At 37.7% G+C, this 26308-nt stretch overlaps 2 protein-coding genes across 2 annotated transcripts; one reads left to right on the top strand and one right to left on the bottom strand.

Annotated features, from left to right (window-relative positions):
• The first annotated feature begins 694 nt into the window (after nt 1-694).
• LOC121962492 (high affinity immunoglobulin gamma Fc receptor I-like) lies at nt 695-3854 on the top strand. Its single transcript, XM_042512750.1, has 5 exons — nt 695-725; nt 1266-1325; nt 2603-2857; nt 2962-3204; nt 3706-3854. The coding sequence occupies exons 1-5, from the start codon at nt 695-697 to the stop codon at nt 3852-3854; spliced, it is 738 nt and encodes a 245-aa protein (XP_042368684.1).
• Nucleotides 3855-19121: 15267 nt separating this feature from the next.
• Nucleotides 19122-20919, bottom strand: LOC121962491 (galactose-specific lectin nattectin-like). Its single transcript, XM_042512749.1, has 4 exons — nt 20803-20919; nt 20583-20720; nt 20001-20103; nt 19122-19189 (listed from the first exon to the last, which is right to left on the bottom strand). Exons 1-4 carry the CDS (start codon nt 20917-20919, stop codon nt 19122-19124), a joined length of 426 nt encoding a protein of 141 aa, XP_042368683.1.
• Between the last annotated feature and the right edge of the window lie 5389 nt (nt 20920-26308).

Genomic DNA, 26308 nt, shown 5'->3' with positions numbered 1-26308 from the left:
CCTTGTGTTTCCCAAGAGATATTTTCACTTTCATTTTCACCGCTGAGCTTGAAGTGAGTGTGGCGCCCCCCGAGAGATTATTTCTGCATTACAGACAGTCAGACCGAGAAATGTCTGTCATTGTGCAACAGTTGTTACACACTAAACTGCTGAGCTGAAGGTGTCTCGATACGGAGCGAAGCAGCATATATTTATGACTTTAAAACAGCAGCCAGTGAGCTGGTTGATATGAAATATGGGGAGGGGAGCAGAAGAGGACCTGGAGTTCTTTATGTGAAGGAAAAAAAATACAGTTCACCTTCACATAATGATCATGTTGACAAAAAATATTCGATATAATGCCAAAATAAACATATTGATCTCTTAGAGGGTGCAGGCTGAGGGTTTTACAAACGTCGATATTTGATGAGAACGAGCTGAGCGGCCTCCGAGTTTGAGGTGCAGTGTGTCGAAGCACTGGAGGGGAACTTCAGTCTGAATCGTGCTGCAAGTGACTTGTTAAGTCTGATTTCCCAAATGTGAGATAATTTACTTTTCTGGAGTACATGTGCCTGACAGAAGCGTTTGTAAAACTGCAGCAAAAGCATACTTACCACCAGAAATGAGATGACCAAAAAGAGGAAGTTGTCAGCCGAACTGTGCTGTATTTAGCTTTTTCTGAGCCTGATGCTCAGACAGTCAGCAGCAAGACACCATGGAGGTCCGAGCTCTCTGCATCAGACTGCGTGAGTATTTTTGTTTTTTAGAAATGTTAAGAAAATTACCTGAAACTTTGCCCAAAGAACAGTAAATCACCTATAATCACCTATTATGCTTGAAATACCATCTTCTTCGGCGTCGATGGTGTTATTAAAAACACTGAATGATTGAATCGTAGATAATCTAAAGTCATCAGTGAGTGCAGTGTCAATATTGACAAAAGTTTTAACATCTATACATATTTGTACTTATTTATTTTTTAAAGATTGTTTTTTGGGCTTTTTATGGCTTTATTGCATAGGTCAGCTGAAGCATGAAAGGGGGAGAGAGAGGGGATGACATGCAGCAAAGGGCGCAGGCCGGAATTGAACCTGTGGCTGCTGCAGCGAGGACTTAGCCTCCATACATGGGGCACCTGATCTATCCACTGAGCCACTGGGTGCCCCTACATATTTGTATTTATGAAAGATGTTTCTGCAATGTTTGTAGTTTTAGTGATTGAATGTTCACTCTGCGTACAGTATAAAAGCTTCTGTTTACACGCCTGTCCTCTTTTGTGTCCCCAGTGATGAATGTACCGATGCTGCTGGCCGCACATGTGCAGCAGAGTTCTCCTCAGGCAGCTGGTAAGTGGCAATTTCGCTCTTAAATGTTCGTATATAATTAGAGGCAAAAAATAAATAAATCTAAAAAATCAGCTTTTTTGCTGATGACACTCCGCTAACACAGCAGTCTGGCAGCTCAGACGGTAAATATGAGATATTACTGAGCCCTCGTCAAAAACCTGCAGCTTAAAACCCGACAGTGCCGTCTACCTAAAGTCGTTCACGTTTTAGCTTGTCTCGATAGTAATGTTAAGTCAGTTTATTTTTTCCAAAGCAAGAATTCTCCTTTTCAACTACAGTTGGTCCAAAATTCAAAAGTAATTATTCTGACCAGTTGAAAAAAACAAAATCACATCCCCGTCCAAGTTTTTTTTTCTTTTTTTTTAGTGGCTTAAGGTCAGTTCTAAAATTAATTAAAAAATTTTGTTCTTGAACATCCATAATTCCTTTTTTTAGGCAGTTCAGTGATCCTGGAGAGTCCCGTCCTTCCTGTGATCGAAGGAGAAACTGTGACTTTGTCGTCCCCCAACCACACAGCAGATTTCTGTAAAAATGGGCTTTTTATTGGGAGAAGTTCTACCGGAAACACGACCGTCCGCAGTGTTTCCAAGTCTAATACGTTTCCAAGTTTCAATGTTATGGATTATAATTATCATGAAGCACATTTTCCGTGTATGTTTCTGACTTTTCTTCCTTCTTCTTCTCTACAAAGTGAATTGATGTGTTTAGTTTTCTTTATTCATGTTGAATTTGTTTGTTGTTCAGCTGGTTCGGTGATCCTGGAGAGTCCCGTCCATCCTGTGCTGGAGGGAGACACCGTCACTCTGAGCTGCAGACACAAGACGTCCTCCAACCTCCCGGCCGTCTTCTTTAAAGATGGCGTCTTCTTTGGGAGCAGTTCTACAGGACGCGTGACTGTCCACAGTGTCCACAAGTCTCATCAAGGACTCTATAAATGCAGAATCTCCGCAGCTGAATCGGCAGGAAGCTGGCTGACTGTCGCAGGTGAGATCAATGACTTTTGGATGGACGGTCGTCTGTCTGTCCGGCAGCGTTTTAGGTCCACGTTGACGGAAAACAATAAATACAAATTGAGACTTTGAGATAAAGTTGTAATATTACGAGAATTAAGTTGGAGTTTTATGAAAATAAGCTTGTAACATTATGAGATTTGTAAATTCTGTTAGGAAAAAAGTTATAATGTTATGAGAATGACATCTAACATCTCATCCACTTCTTTGCACCTAATTTCCAAACCAAGTTTTTAATTTAAGGTCATTTTCTGTTTCTCATCTCAGACGCAGCTTTTCACATCGTCCCAAGCAGACTGCAGCTCTTTGAATATGAGTCTGTGCATTTCACCTGTGAGGGGTTCAATGTCTCGGCTGTGTGGAAAGTGAGGACCGAGACTGAATTTGTTTCAAAATGTTCAAATGGCACCGAGAAGTCAACGGCGAGCCATACCATTACCTATGTTTTATCATCGGACAGTGGAGAGTACTGGTGTGAAGGCGGAGGGAAGAGGAGCAGCGCCGTCAACATCAGTGTCACTGGTAGGTTCACTGCAGCAAGATTTCAGCTCAGAACCAAAATGTATCACCTCAAGGCCCAATTTCTGCAAGTTTTTCCACTTCTCCTTCTAAAAACTGTTGTTCAGCTGGTTCAGTGATCCTGGAGAGTCCTGTCCTTCCTGTTGTGGAGGGAGACGCTGTCACTCTGAGCTGCAGACACAAGACGTTGTCCAACCTGTCAGCTGTCTTCTTTAAAGACGGCGTCCTCATCAGGAACAGCTCTACAGAAAACATGACCATCCACAGTGTCTACAAGTCTCATCAAGGACTCTACAAGTGCAGCGTCCCCGGAGCCGGAGAATCACCGGAGAGCTGGCTCACCGTCAGAGGTGAGACCCCAATGTGTTTCAAAATAAAAGCCCTACATTTGATGCTTTGCATAGAGTCAGTTTGAGATAAAAAAAAAAAGGAGCTAGTAAGAGCTTATTGTAAGTGTCAGAATGGTCAAATATTGCACATTACCGCAATTTTTGAGATATTAATTGGACATCGTACAGAGGGCAAAAAAAAATTGAAAAAAATTCATGAACACCTGGCAACACTGGACTGCAGTGACTCACTATCGCCTCTCAGGTCAGGATGTATTACTGCAGGAGGGACGGTCTGTCCCTGGCTGCTTAACATCTCTGCCGTACAATATATGGACATTTTGGACATGATTTTAAACTAAAATGATGTCCACTTCTTACAAAATGCACCTTTAAAAATGTTGTGAACTCTGTCAGTTCTGCGATATTTTGTTTGGTAAGTGAAAAAGTCGAACTATTTCTACAAATGCACAGCCAGCTCACGGGGAAGCTGCTGATTTACTTTTTGTTTTTTCTTTGCAGCCTTTCAAAGAGAGGCGTGTGACCGTGAAGACCGCGTGATTTATGTCCTCCTCTACCTGAGGACAGTGTTTACCGTCGTGATGGTGCCTCTGCTGCTGCTGCTGGTGGGACTGCTGCACTGTGGGAAACTCAGGGTTACGCAAAAATAACGCCTGCCCACACAGATCGTGAAACATTGTATGTGTTCATTTAATCGACAAAAGTCGCGTTAGCAGACGTGTCTGTCATCAGATGAAATAGCCTGCAAATTAAAAATAAATCACTTGTTGGTCTTCACAGTAATGCGAGCGCAGGCTGTGGTTAACGAGCGTTAACGCAGAAAAAGTGAAAAACCACGGATGTGGTGGACAGACACGCAGCATATGTGCATCTGTTTTGGTTTTATTTAGATGCTACAGATGCAAAATCACACGAGAAAGTAGAGACAGAGTTTAATGATGTTTGTAGAAACAACTTAATGTTTTTATAGTTTCACAAAGAAAAATACTGGATAAGTATTAAGAGGTTTTTTTATTCTTCTTTATTACATATTCATCATGTGTCACGTTTAAATAGATTTAGAATAGCTTTGTCGTTGGAAGTCTAAAAGTTGTGTTTTAGATTTTTTTTTATCGTTTGAACCGCTGATTGACTTATTGTATAAAATAAGCTGATTTTTTGTGGGACAATAGACGATGCGTTTCAAGATTGCATTTCGGCCAACAAGTTGGCCAAATAATCTTACTTAAGCTCATTTTTCATCTTGTAAAGTTTATATATTTGGTTTGGGTGTCTGTTTTTGTAGTTTGGGATAGATGTTGAAATGTTTTTTGTTGATGTCATTAGTTAATCGCTATTTTGTATTCCAGGTCTATAATATAGTTTGTGTTCTTCAACCACAGTTTATACAAAGTTATTTTTATTATAAAAATATTAATGTGTACAGTTTCAGTGTATCTGCTGCAGAATAATGTACAAATGTAGTGGTTTGCAGAAATGAACAACACCTATTATTCTAGCAGTTGGGCTGATGATGGTGTTGGTTAAGGTTTAGGAAAGGCTGTCGTTATGCTTAATCTAAAAGGCCAAACATTAATGATGAACCATGATTCTGGAAAACAGCGTGTAAATATTTATCTTATATTGTGTAGATTGTAAAGAGAAAAATTAAATAGAAACAGAAAAGCTGAAGCTCCCCAAACCAGCCTATATCCAAAAATTATATTTTATTTTGAAAAGTAATCCATCTCAACAAAATGTCTTTCTCAAAATCAAATCTCAAAACATTCTAGTATTAATTGTTATTTTCAGCTTACGTACCTCTTTCAAACAAATATTTTTTTGCTTCAAGTTTTCAACAATACTGAAGCAAAAAATATCATCTATTTTCAAGAATGCAACAAGTTCTCCAAAAATGCAATGACAAAATATATTTCTGGTACAAAGATGAGGAATTGTTTTGTATAAAGAGTCTATGGGTCTCATTAAATATTGATTTGCCAAAATTCATTTGAAAATGTGAGAAGAGTTTGAGAATGATGGTTGATGGGTTGTCAGTTATAAATATGGTGGATAAATTAATAAAATTCATTCTGTCGCGTTTACACAGGTAAACACAGGCATGTTACATGTCCGAATGGCATGCTGGGTAAAGCTCAGTCTCCAAAATGCACAGTTTGCACCTCTAGAGGTAGCAATGTATTATTAATAAATGTCCCTCTCGTTCTCAAGAGTTCAGCAGTGCACTTCCTTGGGTCCTTAGCAATACACCCACCAAGTGTAAGCTGATCGGATGAATGGTTGTTGATGAAATCAAAAGACGGACAGACAGACTTCCATTGACGGACTCCTCTCATTGTGTATACACAACAACGATACCTTTCCGGACTTGTTAATGAGACGAACAAATTTGCCATCCAGGTCAACGTCTTCCACAATGACACTTTTGGTTGCTGTCTCCTGGCTGTCCGGGCTCGATGTCTGATGGAGGAGACATAAGCAAAATACACAGTCACCGAGCTCAAGAACCAACAGGAGGTAGGCCAGCGGCGAAAGATCAATTTAGAGGTGGACACAAGAGATTAACACACGAGTTGAGGTGAACAAATAAGGTTCGACTGTCCTGTTAAAATGTAAAAAGAGGAAAACAGTGAACATTAAACAACATTCAGGTTAAGAATTTTTTTGCATATTTGGCAGATGGAAAAAATATATGCTATTTCCACAAGGTGCACTGTCTCAATGTTGCTGCAAATCATTGACATATCGCAGACTGTGATCATCAAAGAAGAATAATCAGCAGTATATTGTAAATCATTCATTCTTTGTGATTTTTAAATCTAAAAAATAGTGGTATGAAAAAAACTGGCATTGAAAATGGTTAAAATTCTGAAAATGAATGAATATTTGATATATATGATTAGGACCAATGATGGTTAAAAAATAAACTCAGTGAAAGTAGAAAATCATATTAATGTGTAATATTTTTCACAGCCTGATTTTAACAGTTACAGCAATCCTACACGTTTATTTATAGATTAAAAGCAGTAAAAGCAAGCTGTGATAATCTTAAAATCTCCCAAATGTATAGGACATAATAATTTCATGAACATAACAATGTAAAAAATTGTGAAACGTAAATTAAGGTCGGCTTACCTCGACTGGAGCTTCGCTTATTTTCTCTTCATTAGACTTTGGACTTTTTCCTGTTTCATTGTTTTATCACCAGATGGACCATAAACGTGTGACAGCAGCTTACTTGTCTTATATTACGTACAGAGATATCTCATCATAAAAACGAAATGAAAAGACTCTTTTCTGCAAAAGCTTGAGCTTGTTTATGTTTCTATGCATTTTTGCTCCAATAATGCTTCTTTAGTTCACTTTTATTTGGCTGATTGTAAGTTTGAATAAATAAACTACATATTAAGCAAATATAATACATAAAAGTCTACAAATAAGCATGTTTATCTGAGTACAATTTGAATGTTAGAAAGTAAAACTTCAAGAGAACAAGGTTGTTAAGGTTGTTGTTTTTTAAATATTTTTATTTTTAACTTTATGCTCAGCGATATAAAAGAAACAGGAAACTTCACACTGGCCTCATTGGACATTAGTTTATCTTTTTTAAATTATCATCAATTATCAAGCTGAAAAGATATTCAGGCGGATGATAGATGTTTTAGATTTGAGCTCTTGACTTTGGTGCTGCATAGATCAGGTTTAGTAAAGTAAAGTTATGAGATGGAGGGAAAGAATCACCGTCACCTAATTTTCTTAATGTAAAGTTACGTACTCAACATATTGACGTGGTTTAGGTTTTAAAAAACAAAAACCTTGTACCTTAAAATAACGCAAAGTACACAAGGAACACAAACACCTGACTCCCCAGTGAAAGTCCTGTGTCTGTTTGACCCGTCAACCACCTGCGTCTTTACATCAACGATCGCTCTTTATAGAAATTTAATTTCATCGGCGCATTTGTCATGTTTTTAGCAGTTTTCAAGACTTCATGGGTTAAATATGTGAAATCTGCTGCATTCATTGATGATGTCACATTGTCGGTGATACTTTATAGTCATAAAAAGTATCTGTTGTAGTAGATTTGTTTAAGTGAGAGGATTTGTTTGGGTTTTTTGTGTCTCCTCACTCTTCTCTGTGACTGAGGTCCCCTCTGAATGTCCTCTCTCTGTCTCCGAGTCCTGCTGTTGTCCCTGAACTTTCCCCGAGTTGCTCTGTACCTCGTCTTTTCTTTCCTTGTCTTGGTGCCCGGTAATTCTGTTATGGTGATCTATCGTTCTCTTCAGTAGTTTGTCTGTGTTCATTTGCAGTTCTTGTAGTTCTTTCTTCCTCTCCTCCAGGTTCCAGTTGTTCTCTTTAATAATTTCTTTAAGTTTTGAATATCCCTGAGCTTTGACGGCTGTTTTATCATCCTTCTTCTCCGTTATTTCTCTCTCTATTAAATTAACCCTGTCTTCGTTCTCCTTCACCCGTCTCTCTGCTTTACCCTTTTGCTCAGTAAGTTTCTCTTTCTGCTTCTCCATTTCTGTCTTCAGTTGTCTCAGAGTCTGCGTCATGTCCTCTTTATTCTGCAGCTCGCTCTTCAGTTTCGTGATTTCTGCTATGAGCTGATCTCTGCTCACTTTCGCTGTGATCAAAGGCTGCTCTGTGGTGACATCAGGACCTGCCGTCTTCTCGCCGTCTCTCGCCTTGTTATTGCTCTTGAGTCGCATCTTGATCCCTGTATAGCAGGGAGTTTCGTAAATCACTGCTATGATATGTGCTCTGACAACATCATAATCGTAAGCTTAAGAGAGAGGAAATGCATTATGAAAACACAATACGTTTTTTGAAATTTTCTTTTTTTGGCTCACCCATTTTGTTTTGTCTCCATTTCCAGACAAAGAAGACAACAGTGAGAGCAAACAGGAGGCCGAACAACACGCTAATGACAGTAGGAGCAGTGCAACTGGAACCAGTCATGAAGAAATCATCTGAAAAAAACAAACACAGAAAAAAAGGTTTGTGACACGTTCTCATCCAAAGTCATCACATGTTGCCGCTGCGTATTATACAGCCGCACGAGGAGACTTTCGGAGCCGGGATCTCACACTGAAATCTCTGTAAAAGTGGCAGCATTTGATGACGTCTAAACGACGACAGACTGGTGTTTCGTGAGCAGGAAGTTGAAATAATAAGAAATAATAGTATAATAATAAGAAATATAATAATAAGAAGAAACGATTTCTGACCCGGGACCTGGATTTGTGTCTCTCTGGTCTGGTTGATGTGGTTCTGTTGGACTCTGCAGGTGAAGCTGTTGCTGTGTCTCTTGTCCACAGTCACTCTGCTGCTGACAGTATAGAGGTCATCAGGACCTCTGACTGTCTCTGTAGGTCCAGCAGAGAGGACGTGTCCCTCACCGTCCAGCCACGACACCTCAGGCTCTGGATACCAGCCTGCAGACTCACAGTCTAACATCACTCCCCCGCTGACCGTGTGGATGCCGGCTAAACTGATGTGAGGTGAGGAGACGGCGCCTGTTGATGAGACATTTCGGACAGAAATTATTGGTCGAATCCTCAAATGATGGACAGCAGGGACACTCAACTTGCTTTGCTTGGGGACCGGGGGCCAGTCCCAGCAGCCACATGTGTTATTTTTTAGGACATTTCTAGGATATTAGGGCCTTTTTTAAGTTTGTATGAGGTCTCCAGTTTTTCAGGACATTTATAGGATTTGGGGACCTTTTTGGAAACATCCTACAATTATGGTCCTGTTTCCAGGACTATACAACATTTAGGATGTTTTCTCAGATCCGAGGGTATGTTTCTCAGATTTCAGGATGTTTCTCAGATTTCAGGACATTTTGGAAATTTTAGAACAGTTTTGGTTTGATTGATATTTTTAAGATTTAAGGGTTATAAAACATTTCTAGGATTTTAAGGGCATTACTTGGACTTTAGGACCTTTTAGGATTTCAGGGGTTTTCCAGAATTTCATAATTTCTATTATTTTTAAAAGGTTTATTGGATTTTAGGACATTGGGGGCTTAGCTAGGACCTTTCTTGTAGTTGTCACTTTATTTTCATTATATATTAGAAAATGGTTGAGGGGCCATATCAGGGGCCATATCAGGGGCCAGCTTTGGCCCGCAGGCTATAAAGTGAGTATCACTGATGTACATCATCTTTTCTACCTCAGCATCACATTTCTACACTGTATAATTTCTAAAACACTTCCTCCACTAAGGTAGACGCCTTTTCTTGCATGTGGTCAGTTCACTTACCAACAAGAAGCTCAACAAAATATTCTCTGGACAGTTTTGGGATGTAGCATCTGTATATCCCATTATCGGAGATCCTGACTTTGGACAGGGTCAGTGAAATGTCTCCGATCTTCAGTTTGCTGACGGACAGTGATGCTCTTCCCTTGTAGGCCTTGTTTTGGTCAGAGAGAAGTTCCTTGCCTTCGTGCCACACGTGGACGAACCTGGGGTCCAGGTCAGGTCTCCCCCACTCCATGGTCATCCAAACTGCATCCATGGGAGGCTCCAGGTGACACGGCAGAATGACGTCATCACCGACCATCGCCACGACGGGCCGAGGTGGACGAGTCTCCTGAGACTGACCTGGAAGACAGTAAGTCCACTTTTAATCTATATTTTTCTCTGTATGACTGAATATTTACCACAAACAGGAGCTCATGATGCTGGCTTCTGCCGTGTCTTTGTACCGCGTTCACACCAAACACAGTGATTATTAGTGATAATTAATGGGACCTTAGGTGTTTATATGTCACTCAAACATATAGCTTGCACTTATGTGTGTGTGTGTGTGTGTGTGTGTGTGTGTGTGTGTGTGTGTGTAAGTTACCTCCAATAAAGTGTGCTAGAAGAAGAAAGACAGCGATGTGTCGGCGAACACAGACTGTTCTCAGAAGTTCATCCTTAATGTGACCCATCCTGGAATAAGAATCATTATCAAACAAGAATCAGTAGAAAAAAGGTAATTGTGTCATGTTTTTAACATAATTATCAAAGCAGCAGCATCATTTATATCAGTGGAAACTTAACACCAGATTTTCCCATCACAACAAGGACAAGCGGTTATGCACGCAGGAAAAACACATCCATCGGCTTTAAAGTGGACGTTGCTCTGCATGTGATTCACCAGCCAGTTCACTGAAAATCAGTCGGTGTTAGCAGCTTAGTGACTAGTTACCCAAAACGAGAGTCTGCACAGATTTAAAATCATTGTCTAGTGCAGGAAAATCGCCTCATGTAGAGACATAAATCCAGTCTGGATGGTGTTAAATGCAGCAGTCTACCCTCGGGGGTAACAGGGTCACAGTGTGTGAAAGAAGACCTGCTTCTTCTCTACATATAAATACAATAACTTTACTTTATTTTTGAATAGATTCAGCTGAAAGCAGAATAGGAGACATTTTTTTAAGAAATGAAAATACCTGTTGAGTGCGTTTTGCTTCTCCTGGAAACAGCGCGGTCCTCAAAAAAAAAGATCTGCACTTTGAACGGTAGCATGTGCAATAAAAATGAGGCATGTTCTCTTTTATGGGAGCTTTTACGTGCAGGTGTGTATGAAAGATCAGTGGATTCGTTGTTATTCTACTATTTTGATTTGAAAAAAAAAACAAATACTGAGACTGGATGGCTTTAACCCTTTAAAAACTTGGACTGACATCTATGTTTTTGTGCAGCAAACTCCTTTAATTAGAGTAGAGTGAACTGCACTGACTGGTTAATATTTGATCTTATGTTAATGTCCGTCCAATAAAAAAGTTTAACCACTTGAGACATTAACACATTAGATTGTTTTTTTTTTTTTTTTTTTTCAAAAACATGAAGAAATGACCAAAAATGAGCAAGGAATGTAAAAAGTACAAAAAATGGGGGGAAAATTTTAAAGAAAGTTAATCAGTTATTTCAATATATATTACTATTTTTTAATGTGCTTAAATTGTTATAATTCTGTTACCTAATTTCAGATATTAAACTATGATTATCATAATATAGTTTTGGCTGGCTTTTTAATTATTGTTATTTTTTATATATTTTTCTAAATCTCCTAATTTCTTGCTTCCTTTAGATCAACCAAGTTAAAATCATAACAAACTAAAAAAAAAAAAAAACAAAGAGCAGAAAATACAGAATTAAAAGAAGTAGACAATTATTGCAAAAAAAAATATTTTATATAGAAAATGTTTCAACAAAGTTTCCTTTAGGACATACATGTTCATCAATTTTCACAAACATTAACATATTTGGAGATGCTTTTTTAAAAGTAAGAAAACGTCAAGTAAGAGGTTTACACTTCTGCACTCAAACAAGTGAACTCCAGCTGCACCATTTGTAATAAGTCATTTTAAAATACAGTTATGTTTCCCTTTTTTCCTTCCTCTGGTAACTCTACCCAAACTCCACTTCTTTCTTTCTCCGTCCTCTGGCGACCTGAATCTCGATGGGCTCCAGCAGCCGCTCGGTGTTCAGCAGCTGTTTGTCGTTCTCTTTCTTTATCTCGTCCAGTTTCCACTGCGCTCGAAGCAAGTTCTCTTTTTCCGTCAGTAACTCCTGAGGTTTGTCAAACTTCACCTCTCGCTGCGTTATTTCGTCCTCCACCGCCTGAAGCTCCTGCTTGTTCGCTGCCCTTTGCGCCTCCACCTCCTCCAGGTGCACTGTGAGTCGACGCCTCTGGTTCTCCAGTTCGGTCTTCACCTCCATCAGCGTGGTGACCACATCCTCCCGTCCTCGTCTTTCCTCCGTGACTCCTCTTGAAGCTGTGAGTTTTTCTCCTGCAGCTCTGCTGTCTCTCACCTTTTTTTATAATATGGACAGAAATGTTATTTTACTTCCAACAAAATGTTATAGATTCTTTGATAGTATCAGACATTTTTTGTATTAATTTAACTTAATTTATTTTTTTACATTTTAATTTTTTATAAATAATATAATAAAAAACACTTGATAATACTAGTAAAAGTAAGATAAAAAAAAATGATACAAATAGAAAGCACTAAAAGCATAATTCTGTGAAAGAAGTGTGACTTACATTTCCATTTGTACCTGACATAAACAGCCAGAAAAAAGCTGACAGCCAGGTCTAACAGGATGCCCGTGGAGCTCATGTAGACGAACATTTTGGAAAACGATGAAACCAAACCAGCTGGAATAACAACAGAAGAACAAATCTTTCACTTTCCAAACAATACTTTTTTTTGTTCCAAAAAAAAGCTTTTACTGTCATTGTGTTGGAGTCAGATTTGACCCATTTCAAGTTTAAATATTTCAGAAATTTTATCCTTGTTTGTGTATCATATCGTATCATATTGATCGTATCGTATCATATCGTACCGCACCGTATCGTATCGCATTGTATCGTATCATGCCGCACCGTACCGTATCATACCGTATCGTATCGTATCGTATCGTATCGTATCGTATCGTATCGTATCGTATTGTATCGTATTGTATCGTATTGTATCAAATTGTATCGTATCGTACCGCACGGTACCATACCGTGTCGTATTGTAAAGTGAATATGAATACAATACAAATTTACTTTTACTTTTTTAAATGTACATTTATAAAATTTGACAATTAGCTCATTACCATTATTATATATTTTTTTAATTCTTAAATATTAACTTAAAAAAATTATATTTCATGTTCTGGGTGATCATTTAAGACATAAATGTTATAATTTAACCTCTGAAACTGGCAGTAAAACCAAAGACAGTTACCTCCACAGGTGTGTATAAGTAGAAGCATGAACAGAGTTTGGAGAGGCATCGATCCACTGAGGATCGTGGGCTCGAAGGACAGTTCGTCTGTCGGCTTCTCCAGTTTGTTCTCATGTTTCATCAGTGCATGAATCACAGATTTACATTCTGTCTGCTGAGACAGTTTCAGCAGTGAGTCTGATTTAAAATGGTCCATTTTCTCTTCTTTTTGGGAGTGGTCTAAAATCAAACAAAAAGCACGACACAGTATCTTCAGTCAAACTCAGAAAAATCATTAGCAGCCATTAGACATTAACTCAAGACTTCAGTCATGTGATCAGATTTAATATTTAATATTTAATATTACACACACTCATATTGCTCTGCTCACAAAATGTGCTTCTCAAACTCAAACTTCATATTCATAGTCATATTTTTTTTATTTTTATTAAGACAAGACTGTGACTTACAGATCAATGTGGATAAACTCAGGAGAAAAACAGGCCGACACCTCCGGGCAGAGCAAATCTGATCATGATGAAAGACAGAATGTAAACTTTGAGGCCGAATCAGCTGAAATGACAAAAAAAAAAACAGTTTGCCACTTTAAATCACTTCCAGAACAAAAAAACAAAAATGCTAAAAATCCAGGTATGATAAAACTGAAACCGCTTGCTCCTGCAGACAGCGCTCCTGCTGTTTAAATCTTTTTTCTATTTGGTTTGAAAGTTTAAATCTACAAAAACAACATGAAGGCGACCCAAAATGTTCCTAAATACAACTACTGAGAGCAGTATATTATTGACCCTTGAAAACCTGAAAACATGGGAGAGCAATGAGCAACTCAACAAGAAATGGCCCCAAAAAAACTATTAATAAAATTGATTAAAAGTTACAGGTTAATTACTAGAAAACAAGCAAAAATAAATAAATAAATAAAAAAAAATAAAAAACAACAAAACAAAATGACAGAAAATTGTAAGTAAAAAAGATATTTATTTTTCTGTTTTCTAATTTTAAAAAATATGCAAAAAAAAAGTTAAGTAAAATAAATGAAAAATAAACTTTTAGTGTTTAAAAAAAGTCTAAATATATAACAAAGAGGGTTATAGATATAGTTTTCTAGACATTTTTCTCTATTTTTTAATCGTATGTAATAATTCACCCCAGCTAATTTTCAGATCATTTCCTTATCAGCTTTGGCTGACGTTTTGCAGTTTAATGGATATTTCTTGCTGAGTTGCTCATTATGTTTTCTTCATATTTTTGAAAGAAATCAAATCGATTATCTGCAGTATGAGAGGTTAAAATGAACGTGAAAGACGTCTTAATGTAGCAGAAACGGATCTAGGTGGTAAAGAGTTGAATATTCACCACATTACATAATCAAGTAATATTTTTACAAGAACGTTGTAAAGCTGAATAAAATGAGCACTTTAAAATAGTTTCTTACCTGCTGTAGAGCATTCAAATCTCAGAGTAAGAAACGAGCAGTAAGCTGTTCACGGCGCTGAAATAACTCGAACTTTGATCCCGTTCACCTGCATCAGATAACGTGTGTTGACTTTTCCCGCCTGTCTGCTGCAGCCTTTACATGAATATATATATATATATAAACATATATATTATATTCTTTGATTGAATTTTTTCAACAAAAACAAACTGCAGGTCGAGCTCTGCTTTCACTTTTAATCTTCTCACTTTGTCACTTTTCGGCGAGGATTTGCCTCCTTTATTTATTACCTCTGTAAACGTTTTCTTATCGCGTTTATGGTCTCAGTCACGAGATTCAAGTCTGCAACACAATATGACTTTCATTTTTGTAAATTATGGTCCCCAATAGACCAAAAAGCAGGGTATACTAAAAAAAAGTATATTTCCTTTGAACTTTAGTGAAGTTGCAGCAGAATGTGATATGATATAAGTATACCAAAGTTGAGTAATATTACCTCAAATTCATATTTAGGAATAATACTATTTCTGCTCATGGAGAGTGGAACAGCATCAGTCTTCAAAAAAAATAAAATGATTTTCTTCTCTTAAAATGTGCTTGTTTTGTTTGGATTTGTTTGATTTTATAACTTTATTAAAAGTTTTTATTTTAAATTTTTAGTTAATCAAACAGCGATATATACCACAGAAGAAAAAGAAAACCACAAAATCTTTTGAGATTAGTTTATTTTGATTTTCAAAATATCTACAATAACAGCAAATTCATCCAAATACAAATCCCAAAGCAATTCAACTGTCTTTGAAATCTTAAAAAATACAAATATGAAAATCTTATCCTCACACATATTTTTACATACACTAACTGTAATCTACTTAATTCTATTATATCCATCACAGTTCTGTCATTATTGACCTTTTAGCTGCACGCAGTAATAATAATTATAAATTGCCATTTCACACTGGACCAAAAAATCACCGTAGCTATGTGCTTCTGTTGCTCAAAGGAAATCAGCATAAAAAAACAGTGTTTTGAAAACGTTTTTAGTTTATTTTGCAAAAGACTGTTTGAGTCTAACAAGCAGAAACTGTGAATTCTGTGTGAAAATTCAAGTGTATTTTTGAAAACACATAATGCATTCAACCCTTTGAAACCTTAGCAAAATGGCTTGATTTCTTTCAAAAACATGGAAAAAAGGCAATGAGCAACAAAAGAAAAAATGACTCAAAAATAATAACAATAAAAATAATTATTATTAAAAATTACCTGAAAATGTGTACAATAAATTACTTTATTTCAAAACCTAAAATAAAAAAAGAAAGAAAATCGGGCAGGCCGTGCTAAAAAAAAATTTGAATAATTCTGAAACCTTTATTCACATATGAAACTATGACAATTAGATTTCTTTTTCCCAAGACATTTTCCCTAGATTTTAGAAAATCATTTTCTAAGTTTACTTGCAATCCTGAGTGAATGGCTTGATTTCTTTCAAAAACATGGGAAAAGGCAATATATACGATAAAGAAATGACCCAAACAATAGAAAAAAACAAATTAAAAGTGCAAAGAGATTATCTGAAAATTTGCGCAATAAATCAGTGAATTTATTTGAAATAAAAATGACCTGGGGGAGGGGCTTGAAAAAATGAAGTAAGCTTTTTAAAAGTAATTTTATAAATCTACTAGTGTCTTGCAATTTCTGGAATATTTTTACCAAGTTGCTTTTTTTCCCATATTTTTGCAAAAACAAAACACCGACTTGCTCAGAGTTCAAAAGTTTAAAAGCAGAAAAGTGATATATAGATGTGAACAGCACCGAGCGAGCGGCGATATTTGAGTTAGGATGAGAGCGTGTCCTCCTGATGCTTAAATGACACCTGCCGGACTCTCACCCTCGTGTCTGTTTTGTTAATCGCTATAACTCTCGACAACTCTCTTTTGCTGCTTGTTTTAATCATCATCTGTATCTCGAGTGGCTCCAACAGTTTCTCTATTTTCATTATCTCTCGCTCTTTGTTCCTCTTTGTCTCGTCCAGTTTCCACTGATCCTGCAGCAGGTTTTCCTTTTCTTTCAATAATTCCTCTGGTTTGTCAAACATCTTTTCTCTTTCTGTCATTTCCTCCTCCACTCTCTGAAGCTGCCTCCTGTTCTCCTCTCTCCTTTTCTCCACCTCCGTCACCTCTCCTTTCAGCTGATCTCTCTGTGTCTCCAGTTCTTGCATCTGGTTGAAAATCACTCTTTCAAGTGATGCATTTCTCCTCTTTAAATCAGCGCCTTTTGTGAAGAACAGATGTGAAACACACCAAGACAGTGTCATTAAACAGCAGACATTATTACATTAAACCTAATAAAATACCATTAATATCGTCAAAGGGAACACTGTGTTGGCGTTTTGCAGTGAAAAATCTTTTATTGTAACCATCAACAAGCTCTTACTTACTTTGACATTTATACACGACAACCGCAACAATCAAACCGCCGACAAACAGGCCGGCCGTGCCAAAAATCCCCGCCATGGGAGCACACTCAGACATGAAAATGGTTTGATTCACCTTAGCTGTTATCTCCTCAGCTGAGGACGCAGCACCTGAGGGAGAAAGAGCCAGACTCTCAAACTGAATTATATATTTTTTTGGGCTTTTTTTGATAAAATAATTAAAAAATTAAAATAGATTTTTATATAATTCTTAATGATGCAATTACAATAATCTAACCAGTTATTACTGACAATTTTATTTCCAGACTTATTGTATCCATGTGCTTTATAATAATTTGTATAATATTTTATTTTTATTTAATTATATATATATATATATATATATATATATATATATAGTTTATTATTGTTATTAGAATAATTTTATTATTATAACCTTTTTACTTGTTTCTACAGATACTCCAACAAAAAGCGACAATACCAACATAAGCACCGGCGAACCTTTTCTATTGCAGAGTTCAAAGGGTTAAATCAATTTAAAATTGATCAAAACTCTTATTGTACAAAGAGAATTTTTGACTTTGGTGTCTCCTCGTGACATTTTGTGAAAAAGTTATAAAGGAAACATGTAAAACAGATTAAGTTTTACAGAGACAGAAAAATACAATAAAAAATACACTAAATGAAAGTACTCACGTTTGAAAAGCTCGTGCAGCATACTGCCGTCCTGCACAAGAAACAGTTTTCTGTTAACGAGTAACAAAATGTTATTTTCTAAAGAGGAAATTTGGGGGAGAAGAAACATAAGAAAAACAAATATCAATCATCAAAATCAGTTTGTCAACCATGAAGTCAAATCTCTATTGTGGTATTTTTTTATGTAATATGTCCTTAAAAATAACAATAAATCAGAGAATATATCCATATAACGCTAAAAACAAAAAACAGCTCACCTGTCGTGTGCGTCAGTAAGTTGTCTCCCTCAGAGTGCGGAGACATCTGCAGGGACAAAGTCCTCCAATAAAATAATTTGTCCTCCCACTCAGGTAATCGGGTACAGGTGTGTCCGCCTGGTCTCCAGTCTGCCGCTGCTCCGTCTCTGCACCTTTACTGTCCTCACAGCGTTGATTGAAAGATGTTTTTGCACTTTGTCCGACAATAAATCACAGTGACGGTTAATGTTCAGCTCGGTGAAAGCAGAAAGTGGCACGAGTTTTTTAAAATGACCTCAAATTTATGCTTCAACTTTTGGGTAAAAGTCTTTTTTTTCTGCAATATAATTTTTTTGATTGACTGATAATTCAAGTAATCATAAAGATTAATTTAGTGACTTCAATTTTGAGCAGCATCTTTAAAAGTCTGAAAAAAAACTAAATCTCATAGTTTAAAAACTGCTTGTTTTCTTTGTATTTTCTGGATTTTTGTGTGTGTGTGTGTGTGTGTGTGTGTGTGTGTGTGTGTGTGTAATACAAAATACAAAAAAAAAAGACAAGAGGTCAAATAACTTGTTAGAATAAACATATTTTTGCTATTTCGTGGCTTTTGTTTTTTCTTACAGGAAATGTGTCTCACAGGGAGAAAAAACGGACCTGATTAAGGACAGAGGACGTGTCGGTGATGTAACAGTGACACAGACAGTTTTATCTTTTCATACAGTTATAAAAAAAATAATTTGAACATTATTTTGCATGGTTTAAAGTTGTGGATTGTTCCTCCATTTCTAATACTGCATTTTTGATGATTTATTTATTATTTTCTGTTTTGTTTTCTATTTGTCTGCAGAGCCTTTTTTTTTTTAACCGCATAAAAACGATATTTAACTTTTTAACTGACTTTGACTCCATGTTATTTTTCAGTCAGGTGTTTGACATCACATCTAGATATTTTTCTGTAAAAAAAAAACTAGATTTCTTTCATTTAATAAACAAATAATGAAAAATAAAAAAGAATAAAAATGAAATAAAAAATAAAACAAAATAAATATGGAGCCCTTAAAGTCCTGGAAAGTGACTTAAAAAAAAAAATCTTTTGCACACAGTTAAAAAAAAATTAAAGTCATCTGCGCCTTTTTTTAAAAGTGAAAAAAAAAGCGTTTTCAAATGTCTGAGGACGCTGCTGTTTTTATAATCACTCACTGCGGTCAAATACCAACCCGACGGTGTCGCTATTAATTTCAAAGAACATAACAGCTCTACTTTTACATTAATAACCAGAAATGAAACAAGCACAGAGAGGTTTTCTGGAGTATTTATTGCTTTAAATACAAACGCTCATGTTTGCGGTGGCTGAAGCAGAGACGTCAGCTGACGACCATCACAGCATCCTGGTGCACACAAAGTGCTTCTCTTTATCGCAGTCTGTGTTACGCCAAGCGCCCCACACTGAAAAAAACAAACACACAACACATCAGTTTGACAAATATGTTCTTTCCTGTTCCAGAGTCCTCAAATATTGTAGCTTTATTCCGTAGATCCCGATGCCAAAAGACACATTTTGCAGCTGTTGGATACGCCACCGGTTTGTGTCAGCTGGACAGGAGCTGTTGCATTCGCATGATACTCTGAAGGAATGTGTTAGGTGGAAACGCTGTTGGTCTCAGGAGCACGAAGGTCCCTGTATGGGAGGCTGAGGGGCGTTTCCCTCCTGTCTAAATGTGATGTTTTTTCCTACCAAGCGCTTTTTTTGCCTTTGTTGTTGTTGTGCTTTTGTTGACGTTGCAGCGTTGGTTGCCATGTGCTTTTGTTGACGTCCCAGAGTTGGTTGCCATGTGCTTTTGTTGACGCCTCAGCGTTGGTTGCCATGTGCTTTTGTTGACGTCCCAGAGTTGGTTGCCATGTGCTTTTGTTGACGCCTCAGCGTTGGTTGCCATGTGCTTTTGTTGACGCCTCAGCGTTGGTTGCCATGTGCTTTTGTTGCTTAAACATAATCACTTGCTTTTTCAGCGTAATCCCACCATGTACTTGTGTTGACATCCTGGTGTCATGGAAAGTCAACAGCAGACGCAGCCGGATGCTTTTGGCGTAATATGTAGACTGACGAAGCAGCAACATGTGATGACTTGGTTTGAAAGCGAGTTGGACATGAAGTCAAAGCACAGGAAGTCCTGTGGCCGTAGCAGCTACTAACAGGTCACAACACACTCGGACACGTTAGTTGCCACAACAAGAGGCGCTGCAGACTTCTTTTGCTTACCCTTGTAGTTGGATTCAACGCAGTGTCTCGATCGTGAACTTCTCTGCTCGGGGTACCAGTTAGCGTAGTCCATAGGAGTCCCATCGACATTATGGAACCGACCCTGAAAAGACAAAATTCACGAGCACCTTATGACCATACTGCAGCATGGAGGAAGATTAATCAAAATCAGGGATGCACGATATTGGATTTTATTGCCGATATCCCGACGTATAACAGCTCATTTGTCTGATAACCAATACTGATATATTGATCATCAGGTCTCTGCTGCAGTGGAATCAACATCATATTATACGGTTATTGTGTTGGCCTGCCAGCAGATGGAGACATAAATGCTTTTCAATGTATTTAATATTTATTTAATGAAAAAGGAAACTACTTCAATTCAAGGTTGATGTTTTGTTCATGATAACTTTGTCAATTAAAAAAATAAATTATAAATAAAAAATATATAGAGAACAGCAGAAATCAGCAGGTTGGTTCAAAGCCAATGGCGATAATATCACTGACCGCTACATTGAGATGCATTCACAAGCTATTTAACCCTGCAAACACCAGCCCCTCCATGCGCCGCTTTCTTACCCCTCTGTAGTTTTGTCTGGTTCCGATCCAAATTTTGGAGTCCGAAAACTTTCTGCGCCAAACAAGACAAGACACTCGCTGCATCTGAACCGAGTTGTGAAGCGACAGCAGGGTGCCTCCGAATCTCCTGCAGTACTCCTGAATATGAAAAAAAAGTTGAGTCTTCACCAGTTTTTCATCACGACTGAGGAAACGTCAACTGTCTGAATTTTGGTGTCACCTTGGCGCCGTCAAAGTCTCTTTTAGCCCAAAAGATTCTCATACAGCGATCCTCGTCGAGACGTTCCCATCCTCGGATGCAATGTCTCTTTGGAAAGCGCTCACACACGTCCTCCATGGTGATGGCAGCTGTATTAAACAAGGAATTTAATACCGAAATAGGTTTAATTTTGGTTCCTGTTCTCATCTTAGAAACATATGTGACTGCGTTGGTCTTACTTGTGTCGTGGAGCAGGACCGCCAGCAGCAGCACGGCGGTGACCACAGCTGGCTTCATGACTCGGCGCTCACCAGGTCTCTCAGGACGACTCAGCAGGAATCTGCAACAGCAGCCCCAAACATGTTTTTAGGATTTAGGACATTTCTAGGACTTTAGGACGTTTGTAGGATTTCAGGATGTTTGTAGGACTTAGGATTCTTGTAGGATTTAGGATGTTTCTTGGATTTTAACACATTTCAAGGATCTTAAGGCATTTCTAGGATCTTTGGACATTCCCCGGGTTGAAGGACATTTCTAATTGTTTTGGTCATTCTAGAATTTAAAGCATTTTTAGGATTTTAGGGTGTTGCTAGAGTCTTAGGACATTTCTAGGATTTGAAGACATTTCTAGGATTTCAGGACATTTCTAAGAATTTATAACATTGCTCTGATTTTAGGGATATTTTATTAGTGTTTAAGGATGCTTCTTGGATTTTAGGACGTTTCTTGGATTTTTAGACATTTGTCTTATTTTAGGCCTTTTTAGGACAGTGATTTAGTAAATGGATTGAGGGTCACCCACCACCCTGTTAGGCACCGGATTTTGCTTGTAAGCTTTAAGTTTACTGGTCTAAGGTGGTCAAACTAACAAAGTCTCTATGTCAAGCTGGCATGAAATGCTTGGAAAATGTTAGATTTTGGTTGCAGCACAACTTAAAATCAACAAACTATTAACGTCATCTGTCCTCCATATTCCTGACGTCACAACCTAAATTCAACCAAAGTCCACTTTCTGCCACTGTTACTGACCATCCAAAGGATCATTTTGCTGAACACGATATTCTTTTTTGTGTTTTATTGGAGGTAAATCAGCTTACTTATGGAAATCTCTAAATTGGTCTGATCTGGTTTTCTAAACCCCCGTCCGGTCTGGTCCTGATGTCCTGACACTAACAGTCAGAGAAAAACAAACTCACCACAGATGTGACCTCCGTTGTTCCTCCTCCGTCTGAATGTCGGACGCTCGGTCTTCGCTCTTTTTAAACCTTTTGGTTGAGCCCCGAGGACACGCAGCATGTCCTTAAAATGTTTACTTTAACGCTTTTGTCCATCAGAGCAAACATAATTAAATGGATGACGTTTAGTAAACAGCCAAGAGCACAAAAAAAACTGGTTGTTTTACCCGCCAGTGTCTCCACGATTGTTGTTGCAGCCTGAAATGTCTGATTTCACCGCAGCTTTTTTTACACAGTTGCAGTTCATGTTGTGATGTGAAAAGGTGTTTTTACGCAAATTAATTGTGCCGGCAAGTGACAACTGCAAAAATAGTTTTTGCAATAATTCGAGAGATAAGATCCCAATGCCCACATCCACCTTTTGCAGCTGAATGATCCGCCTCCAGACAGTCATTATGTCTACATTTTGTGCCAAAGATAACTTCACCCACAGACCTTGCTGCATTCACTGTCAGCAGGGAGCAGCAGACACTACGGCCTTTTAAAAAACCGAACCCTACATTTGTAGTCACCTTCACAGCTGAATAAAGGTTCCCTCTTCAGGGTAGAAACACAGCAGCAACTTAAGGACAAACTGTCCTCTCTGCGGCTGAAAAAGGAGCCGTCTTCATATTTCGTACAACCTGTTCTTACTCCATCAAATATGTCAGCTCCGTCAGAGCCTTTGCCGCTTGTACGCCATCTTTTGGATTCGGATCGTTTGCATTAAGATCTTTTGGATTCGGATCTTTTGGATTCGGATCTTTTGGATTCGGATCTTTTGGATCCATCCAGTCGCGTATGCATGAAATGAAAAGGACAGCGTCAGGTGATAACAAGCCCGAGGGCACTCGTGACTCTGCTGCCGAGTTCTTACCGTTGCGGCGTTCGTGTTGGTTGCCATTTACTTAAGTTGTGTAAACGTAACGGTGTGCTGCGTCATCACACCATGTGCATTTGTTGACATCACCTAAACGGCATCCGGGAGCGTAAACAGGTGACACACAAGGATACCTAAAACGTCATAAGTAGACGTGGTGGAAACGTTACCGACAACATAATAAAAAAAACGAGGCCTTCATCTTTATTGGTACGAAATATTTATTGACGACACGCCGCGTTGCCATCAACTGTTTACTTAAAAAAACAAACACATGATGAAAAGAAAGTCTGACCTTAAGCTCGTAGAATAAGAGAGAACATTGATATAAACATATTCACACTGCATATTACCTCTATAATAATTATTTTTAGTTCATTTCCGTCTTTTCCTGTTGCCCACCGTTGCCTGTGCCGTTCCAGTGCTTTGTTCAGCCACAGAGACAAACTGAGATGTGGTTAAATAGATGCAGTCAGCCTAGAAACTGTTCAGCAAACATTATAAATCCTCATTTCACAAGAGAGGAGACGTTTCAGAGCTCGAAGCACCTCAGCGGTGACGAGAACCAACAAACAGTGTTTACCTTGGCAACACTGGGGGGGGGGGGGGTTATTTCAATGGACTCCTGACACATATAAGACATCTGAACATTTTGGTGCAGCCATTAACCCCCCTGTTATGTTGCAGATCAGTTTGAGCCATTTTTAAATTTGAAAAAATCTGTAAAAATATTTTAAAGCATTTTTTTCAGTATGAAACTTCATTAGTATCGTCAACTACTATCCAGTCATGTTGACCCGGCAATGTAACTGGGATCAGAAATATCTAATTAAGACCATTTGTTTGTTTTGGGGGAGGGGGTTAAACACATAGGCTTATTTTAATGAATGTGTTATTGTTAATGTGTTAATGTGTTATTTTAGTGAATAAAACCTTTGCACTTTATATTGATTGAATAATTGTGTTAGGAATGAGGTACAAACAATGTTTACTTGGATGTTTTTGGTTTGTGACAACTTTTTGATGATTAAACATGATCACGCAGGAATATTCTCGCCATAATGACAAATTAACACAACAGGAGGGTTAAAAATGATCTCGATTTTTAATATTTCATTTAGCGTAAACATCAAGAACCACTTATAGGGAAAACTGTTATAAAGTCTGTCAAACTTAATGAATTAAAAGTGGTTTTTAGGATGATCTTGGCTCACAAGGAGAGATATGAGTTTGGTGAATCATCAAAAAAAAAAAAAAAAGAGACTGAGGCCAATAATCTTTTTATAAATTCGGACAGCAGAGGGCCCCGTTGGGAGGCATTCAACTGTTTCAGAATATTGACAAGATGCCCTTTATTCTTTATTCTTTATTTGACTGTAGCCCTCATAAATCATTTAAAGAGATAATCGATTGCAAAGACTGAAACTTTTATTAACTGAAGCGATGGAGCAATGCTGTTGTATCAAACTGTCTCATCATCAAACAGAAAACACTAATCACTAATTAGTCAAACACAATATAAAGCAATTTCATCATCAATAAAGAGGTTTTCTTGTTGTTTTTTCACTAAAAAACACAATCAAATGCCTTCATGTAGTTTTGACTGTCAGACAGATGTGCGTCACATCTACAGTGTAGATCATACAGTACAACAGAGGTGTAGATTTGGGGTGGAGGAAGGCTCTAAGTATTGCAACAAAGTAGCAGTTGTTTGCATTTTCCAGTTTGACAATTATGAACATTTACACCACAAACTGATGCAGAAAAGGCAAAAAATTGTGCAAAAAAAATTTAAATTGTGTTAAATGCTCAAATGTTTCTGAGGAATGAGCCCTTTAACCCCCAATGTCACAAGTGTTCTCTTCAATGTTGAAACAAAACCTACAGCCACTCACATGGATTAACACACCGATGGAAACGCCATCTGCAGCAATCCAGGGTTTGGTTGGAAGAGCTGGAAATCAAAACCGCCAACCTTTCGATTAGCGGCCGCCCCAATTAGACTGTGTAAACAAAGTGGACGTAGCCATCGTGACGACGAGTTCGTATCACCAGAAGTAAAACAGTGTCAAACAGTGTTATGTCGCGGAGCAAAATGTTAAAGTCTCTTTAGCTTGTATCAACCACAGACCTTATTTCAGGCTTCCAAAAAAACCCAAAAAAACAAAGAAAACATTGACTTAAAGACAAGGGAAAATGTGAACTTATTTCTAGGTTTTAGGACTCATTCTTGCAGTAATCTATAAGGAAAATGTTTACTGAGGTAATAGATCAAGTGAGAAATATGGTCATTTTCTTATATTTTCCACAGTCTGACCTCTTTTTTCAGAGTCGCCCCCTGATGGTCATTAGCAAGAATGCAGTTAAAGGCACTTTTTTTTGGCGTCACATTTCAGACTTGGAGGTTGCAGCCACCAGACGGCTCACATGAACATGAGTGCCATGCGGGATACAATAATCTGAAATGAATAAACAAAAAACAGTAATTATGTAGAAATATAACTAAGCCTTATGAAATTCAAATTTCTTTTGATGCACACTTAAACGTTTTTGGTTGTCTATGTTCGTCATTTTGTTGCACAACACCAAGCAAACTGAAGTATGTTATATTTATGCAACAAATTTGTGCAGCAAAGTGTTTTGCACACTTCATCATATTTTTTCTTACCAGCAGGAAGGCTGACCCCCTGTTGAAATAATATGAGCCGTCTTCAGAAACCTCCACTGGGGAGCTTGTCATTGAAAAGTCCATCGGGTTAGGTCCAGACCGATGGAAGGACAGGAGCACAGCGTCGGCAGGATTCCTGTGTTTTGGCAAAAGGTCGTCAGCCTCTGTTGGATAAAAGGGAGCAACGACCTGAGACCGACCTGTGAGAGAAACACAGTTCCTCAATGTGAAAAGTCTTTTTTGTTATTTGACATCAGCTACAAACCCCAGTGCTCTACGTGTTGAGTGGTATCCACTTTTTCCACTTTTTCCACTTTGTGCAACTCTATACTTTAACTTCACCACATCTCAGTGGTGAATATTGTACTTTTTACTGCTCTACATTTGTCTGACAGCTTTATTTACATTTCGGGTGACAGTTTTTCATCTTCTCCCCATCCAGGGAAAAGCATGCGTCCGCTCATCTGTTGATGTTGAATGTTTGCAGGTGACTCACATGACTGGGTCATTATGTGTTTGAACGTGTATATATTTTAAAGATGATCATAACTGGACTAAGCCTCACAAACGAGTTAATCATGTCTATGTGATCACACTTTATATTAGTTCGGTTAATACTTTTATTAATGTTTTGCTTAAAAAAGTGCAGAAAAAATTGCACATCAATATACAAAATACACATCTCACTCCTAAAGACAAACAGAGAAAAGCAAGACAAAATAAAGATTAAATAAATGAATAAAATAATTTCATAAATACATGGAA

This window comes from Plectropomus leopardus, chromosome 23, assembly GCF_008729295.1.
Source record: "Plectropomus leopardus isolate mb chromosome 23, YSFRI_Pleo_2.0, whole genome shotgun sequence".
Lineage (NCBI taxonomy): Eukaryota > Metazoa > Chordata > Actinopteri > Perciformes > Serranidae > Plectropomus > Plectropomus leopardus.
Note: the sequence above shows the minus strand (reverse complement) of the source record. Positions and strands in the feature narration are given on the sequence as shown.